Raw genomic sequence first — 7,500 nt, forward strand, 5'->3', positions numbered from 1 at the left:
GCATCAAGTGACCAACATTATTGTCATACGATTACCAAAATCTAGTCCTGCTCATGTTCTCTAAGGTGATGTCATCTTCCACGAGGAGAGGTCCATGCGTTGCTGTAATTTCGCACAATATAGAAAAAAAAAGAACGTCTACTTAATGCTAAAAGTTGCCAGAAAAGTTGCTCGTGAGACACAGCACCCAGTGATTGTATTCTCCACTTAAAGGTTGCCAGGAACCGCCATTCCACTCAACTGCCTTTTTTTCCCACTCTGCGTTCGTTTAGCTCCAAATGGCGAGTACCCAAACGTATCCTCCCTTTTTAGAAGTTGGAAGTCTTTGGACAGTGCCTTGGTCTCTGTGTCTTTACGTTAATACAGAAGGGCGCTTTCATTAACTTAATTAATTAAGTGTCTAGTTAGTTAATTAGGTGATTTATTTGTAAAAAAAATTCTGAGTAGTTTTTATTTCAGTTTGGATCGGCTCAGTAAGAAATTATACATAATATAATAATATGATAATAATACCGAGATTCGAATAGTAATGAAATATGGCGAGCTTATACCGTAGAGTGTATCAAAGATTCTACTATTAACTCTCTCTCTCTCTCCTCTCTCTCTCTCTCTCTCTCACACACACACACACACACACACACACACACACACACATATATATATATATATATATATATATATATATATATATATATATATATATATATATATATATAGAAATTAACTGTATCGCATCACCTTGATTCATATACAGGCATTAAGCTACAAATGTCCTTTAATATCCAATTCTCTACCGCGGAATTGATATATTTTCATATATGTTAATCGAAGGGGAATATTTTTAGTTGATAATAAGTTCGCCACCCGGTGGGCTCGAACCACGGAACAAGAACTCAAGACTGCTGTGACGAGCCTTAAACCACACAACCTCCCTTGATGGCCGTGTGTTTAAGGCGTCTCACTGTAGTCCTAAGTTCCGTGGTTCGAGCCCATGGGACGACGAACTTATTATCAACTACAAATATTCCTCTTCGATTAACATATATGAAACTATTCTAATTCCGAGGTAGAGCGAATTGGATATTAAAAGACATTTGTAGCTTAATGCTCGTATGGTATATATGTATAGATGGATAGATAGATAGATTGATCGGTATATGTTAGATAGATACATGGGATCACCTATACACTGTGATATCTGTCCTTATATCCTTATTTTTCTTATGGCTTATGTTCTTTTGTTACTTTATATATTCCTGGCTTAGTTCCTGTATTTCCATTTAGTGTGATAACTTATTTTTACTTTCCCTGATTTTACTCTGATGTTTTATTTCTCTTTGCTCGTAAAATTGTATTATATTCCGCTTATTCCTTATTTGCCTTGATCCTTATTGTTTTTTTTTTTTTTTTTTTTTCCATCCTTATTTTTGCCTTGATCCTTATTTTGCCTTAATCTTGATTTTGCCTTGATCCTTATTTTGCCTTAATCTTGATTTTGCTTGATACTTATTTTGCCTTGACCCTTATTTTGCCTTGATCCTTATTTTGCCTTGATTCTTATTTTGCACCTGACCTTTATTTTGCCTTACTTTATTTTGCCTTAATCCTTATTTTGCCTTGATTCTTATTTTGCCTTGATCCTTATTTTGCCTTGATCTTTATTTTGCCTTAATCCTTAATTTGCCTTAATCTTTATTTTGCCTTGATCCTTATTTTGCCTTGATCCTTATTTTGCCTTGATCTTTATTTTGCCCTTAATCCTTATTGAACCGTTATCCTTATTTTGCTTGATCCTTATTTTGCCTTGATCCTTATTTTGCCTTGATCTTTATTTTGCCTTAATCCTTATTTTGCCTTAATCTTTATTTTGCTTGATCCTTATTTTGCCTTGTTTCTTATTTTGCCTTAATCCTTATTTTGCCTTGATCCTTATTTTGCCTTGATCCTTATTTTGCCTTATCTTATTTTGCTTTTGGTCCTTTATTGTTGCTGATCCTTTATTTTGCCTTTTGGAATCCTTTTATTTTGCCTTATTTTGCCTTGTTTCTTATTTTGCCTTAATCCTTAATTTGCCTTGATCTTTATTTTGCCTTGTATGCTGTGATATATTGTGTTTTTCTGATCCTTATTTATTCAGGAATATTATTTCTCCTTAATTATTGTGTTAGATCTTTCCTCCACTTATTAGTTTTGTGTTATCTTATATTTGACTCCTTATTTATTGTGATAGGTTTCATTTTTTACTGTATATAAACTGTGAGCTCATTCATTTACTGTTATTTAATTTAAATCTTATTGTTTCTTTAATCCTCATTTACCACATTTTCTTCTTTTTTTATTTCCCTTTTTGGCGTTTTTTCGTCTTGAGCAAATATTTGTTTGGGTAACTTATTGATTTTTATTGACTGTTAACACATTTACACCGTACCCTGGCTTACTGTCAGCATTTATTTCAGTGTTTATATTTATTTGTGAAGTGCTCCTCCTTCCTTCATTGCCATTATTTGCGGCCTTTCCTTGTCGTACATGCAGATATTAATTATCAGGTTTCCTTGTTTTGTTCCCAGTCCTTATTCACGAAAGGTCTTGTCAAGGAAAAGAAAGTCCGACTTTGTTTGTTAGTTTGTATCCAGACGACATTTGGTATTCTATGGTCAGGTCTTATTTTCTTCATTCCATTCCTCTCTGTAGCTTAGTGATAATGCTAATTTTTATTTGAATCCACTGTCAGAACATATCTTATTGCCAACCCTTTCTTTGCTATCAAATTGCTGTCAAATGTAAGTCTCTGTTTTCATTCATACTATGAGCTACTGTAGCATATCACATGGGACGAATATTACCCTAGTTTTGATTGTGTCCAAAGTAACATAGTATCAAATTTATTCATGTTTATGTCCTCGGGGCTACTTTGGTAAGGTCTTACGCCACTTAGTTTTCTAGATTGTTTAAGCTGGTTGTGATGTTGTGACTATTGATTGTATTTAATGGTAGTGCTGTTTGCATTCAAATATATCAGTGATGAATTCTGGAATGTCAGTCTCTTCTGTTAAGACAAATTTTAATTGTAATTGAGCATCTCCTACGTTATTGCACTCGATTTCCCATTGAGCATGGATAGAGCTGCTTGTACAGTATACACACACACACACACACACACACACACACACACACACACACACACACACATATATATATATATATATATATATATATATATATATATATATATATATATATATATTATATTTATATATATGAACTTGAAGGTACCATGTTGAGAGTAAAGATACACAGAGCAAGGTATTATCTTGAGGCAAACAAATAAATTAAATTAAATTTTATTAGGAGAAATAGAAGTCCATTGTTATGACAACAAGTCATATGTCATATTTATTTCGTCATACATCATGCCATGTTTCCAATACGTCGTGCGTTGCACATTAATGTTTTCTTTATTTCTTTCTTCTTCTTCTTCTTCTTCATTTCTTCTTCTTCTTCTTCTTCTTCTTCTTCTCGTTGTTAATAACCTACCGAAGCATTTAGTTAAAAAAATATTAGGTAATATGATGAATAGTCTGACCTCCACGTTGCTTTTTATGTTTGGGTAAAAAAATGAATACATTTTGAGTTTTTAGATTTATAAAGAAAATAAATTTAATTTATTGATATATTTTTCTTTTTTAATAAGTGGTATCTCTCCTTTATGTATTATCCTTTATCTCCTCTTACTTCTTCCTAATGAACACCTTAATTATTCTTTGGTAGCATGACTGTCAGGTCAGTGGCCCCTGTGAGCTTGTTCTATATGGATGGGTTAATTCTTCTGAATAATGACGCTGATAATATTTATTTATGTATTTATATTTATTTATAATTTAGTTTGCTTTTACGAAGGATCTGTTGTAAATCATCTTAGCCAGAACGCGACTAAAGAGGCCTTTTCCATAATTCCCTAAAGGTCAGAGAAACATTCCTTTTCAGCTGCTTCTTATAGAAAGAAAAGTGAACGTCATTCAATTCATTCCTTCCACCACTGACGAAACTTGCCCTTCTTGTTCGCGGAAATGTTTGTAAAATTGATACATTAGCGTTCCCTTCCCTCATCAGAAATGGGCGGCGTGATGATTCTTTCCATGGGTGACCCGAAATTCCTCTTCTTCTTCTTCTTAGCTTTACAATTATGAGATCTTTCCTAGAAAGTGGCTCCCGGGAAAGTGCGACGGTCGTTATCTATGACTAATATTTATTAGGGGGTCATTATCTTTATGGTATGACAGTCTTGTATTTATGTTTTACGGTCATCCCCAACGGGCTCGTAGTAAGCACGCCACGAAGGTGTTTACATAGTAGGTTTAAAACCCTTTGGGGGGGGGGGGGGGTGTTGGTCGCTATCTAGGAAAGATCCGAAATTTTTGTATCATAAACGATGCAAGTACATGATGAGCTTTGCTTGTGTTTTAATTGCATCTCCACTTTGATGATAAAGAATAAAAAACTATTTATTTTGAGGAAAAAAAAAAAGATATTTATTGTCAGGATAAAGAATAAAAAGAATTATTTATTGTGAGGATAAAGAATAAGAAAAATATTTATTGTGAGGATAAAGAATAAAAAAATATTTATTGTGAGGATGAAAAATAATAAAATATTTATTGTGCGGATAAAGAATAAAAATTATTTATTGTGAGGATAAAGAATAAAAAAATATTTATTGTGAGGATAAAAAAAACTATTTATTGTGAGGATAAAGAATAAAAAAATAAATTGTGAGGATAAAGAATAAAAAAAATATTCATTGTATCAGTTCTAAAAGTCAGTTAATTTCTGTAAGGCACTTGCACAAACACATTTTTACTCGCCAGGGAGGAACGTGTTTGACTAACCACGGCTTTTTTTTTCTCTCTCTCTCTCTCTCTCTTCGCTGTCCACCTCCTCTGCAGGCGAACGAAAGACGAGGTGCGCGACCTGGAAGAGACCATCCGGATACGGTCTGACGTCCAGAGGAAGAAGGGGATGGACATGGACGCTACCTGCCAGATCTGCCTCAAGACCAAGTTCGCCGATGGAGTTGGCCACATGTGCAACTACTGCAACATCCGGTGTTGCGCCCGATGTGGTGGCAAGGTCTCGCTCAGGTCAAATAAGGTCAGTAACGATGGAAAAGCCTACTTATGTATTTCCGTTGTATCTGAGGTCAATATAGGGCTGTCGATGTATTTGCAAGTTCTCGCTCAGGTCAAATAAGGTCAGTAACGATGTATTGGCAAGGTCTCGCTCAGGTCAAATAAGGTCAGTAACGATGGAAAAGCCTAATTATGTATTTCCGGTGTATCTCAGGTCAATATAGGGCTGTCGATGTATTTGCAAGTTCTCGCTCAGGTCAAATAAGGTCAGTAACGATGTATTGGCAAGTTCTTGCTCAGGTCAAATAAGGTCAGTAACAAAAGAATAGCCTATTATGTATTTCTGGTGTATCTGAGGTCAATATAGGGCGGGAGAAAATAGGTCACTAAGAAAACATAAAGTGTTTTCTTGTTGCTGTCGATGTATTGGCAAGTTCTCGCTCAGGTCAAATAAGGTCAGTAACAAAAGAAAAGCCTAAATATGTATTTCTGGTGTATCTGAGGTCAATATAGGGCGGGAGAAAATAAGTCAGTAAGAAATTATTATACAATGTCTCCTCGTTGCTGTCGATGTATTAGCAAGTTCTCACTTGGGTCAAATAAGGTCAGTAGAATATATTTGCGGTGTAACTGAGGTCAATATAGGGCGGACGAAAATATGTTAGTAATAAATTATTCATTGTTTTCTTGTTGCAAAGTCTCACTTGGGTCAAATTAGTTTTGCAGAGAGCAAAGCTTAGATCACAGAGTATTAAACTTAGGTCAGCATAGGTCATGGAAATCTAATGGAATGATTGGTAGTGCGTTTCATACTTCGATAAGGTTTCATTCAGGTCGAAAGGTTAGTGCAAGGAGGAAAGCTTTGACGGCAGCTTATTTTAAGTCATTGGTCATGGGAAAATAGTTCAAAGGGAGAGGAAGATAGGTCAGAGGGAAAACTATTGCAGTGTTTGGTGTTGGCTGGATGGAGTGATAAAGTCTCACTCAGGTCATACGCTTGGAGTGCAAAGAGCAAAGCTTAGATTACGGTGCATGTGAGTTCAACGTAGGTCAGGGGAAAGCTAATGGAACGCTTCGTGATGCGTTTGATGGGATGACAAAGCCTCATTCAGGCCAAAAGGTCAATCAACGAGAGGAAATTTAGAGTGCACTACATCTGAGGTCACCATTGGTTAGAAGCCAAAAACGTTCCAATATATATATGTATATATATATATGTGTGTGTGTGTGTGTGTGTGTGTGTGTGTGTGAGCGTGTGTGTGTGTGAATTCTATTTAGGTGAAGAGAAAGATCCCAGTTACATAGAAGTAGATCAAGAAGGTTCGATGCTAAGGACTTAGTGCAATGGTCCTTCTTGAGATTTTCTCAATTCGTTTATTGTGAAAAGGTCACTTTATATCACTTGTAATTGCTCAACTTCATGATCCATCCCTGGACTTTTGAACATATATTGATGACCTTATTATCACTAGTAAAAATATGCAAAGGAATAAAGCTTAAAACGTGGGTAACTTGCACAGCTGTGGACTAGAACTGGCAAGATAGGGAAGGGATAATTCTGCAAACAGGTCCACTGTAGGGGCGAGTTCCTCATTGGACGAGTGGGTTGCGTACTATCCTATCAATCTGGTAGCCCGAGTTCGCACCCCGCGGCCGCCAGTACGGAACCAGAGGAATTTATTTCTGGCGATTAGAAATTAATTTCTCGACATGATGATGTTCGGATCCCACGATAAGCTGTAGGTCCCGTTGCTAGGTAACCAATTGGTTCCTAGCCACGGAAAAAAAAAAAAAAATCTAATCCTTCGGGCCAGCCGTAGGAGAGCTGTTAATCAGCGTAGTGGTCTGGCAAAAGTAAGATATACTTAACTTTTTTCTTTTAACTGAAGGAATAATGGGATACTGTAGTAGATTCACATCAACTGCTCATTCGATGTCTAGGCCAGTCCCTCATGACATTCCTGATTGGCTGTTGATAAGCCAATCACAGGGCTGGAAACTCTCAGTCTCTCGAGAGAGTTCACATAGGCAGGATGTATGTTCCACCTCTCCTGAGAGACGTATCCCTCAGGAGAAGTGGAACATAGATCCTACCCCTGTGAACTCTCGAGAAAGACTGAGAGTTTCCAGCCCTGTGACTGGCTTATCAACAGCCAATCAGGAGCGTCGTAAGGGACTGGCCTAGACATCAAATGCACGGTTGATGTGAATCTACTAAAGTAATAAATACTGAGTGTGTGTGTGGACCTACTACTCATTTATGGCGAATCTAGGTTGAACGTCATTTTTTGAAGGAGAACAAAGGAAGAGGTCATCTAATGCACCATTGTAGCCCAAGGTCGAAGAAACAAGATAATGGAATAGGTAGGAAGAA

The 7,500-nt window shown here is 36.3% G+C and overlaps 1 protein-coding gene across 1 annotated transcript in view; it reads left to right on the top strand.

Moving 5' to 3' along the window:
- LOC135200115 (regulating synaptic membrane exocytosis protein 2-like) overlaps nucleotides 1-7,500 on the top strand; it is a 259,188-nt gene that overhangs the window by 68,192 nt on the left and 183,496 nt on the right. The window contains 1 exon segment of the mRNA XM_064228455.1: nucleotides 4,944-5,148. Within this exon segment, the coding sequence (XP_064084525.1) occupies nucleotides 4,944-5,148 (205 nt within the window).

This window comes from Macrobrachium nipponense, chromosome 26 (genome assembly GCF_015104395.2).
Source record: "Macrobrachium nipponense isolate FS-2020 chromosome 26, ASM1510439v2, whole genome shotgun sequence".
Classification (NCBI taxonomy): Eukaryota; Metazoa; Arthropoda; class Malacostraca; order Decapoda; family Palaemonidae; genus Macrobrachium; species Macrobrachium nipponense.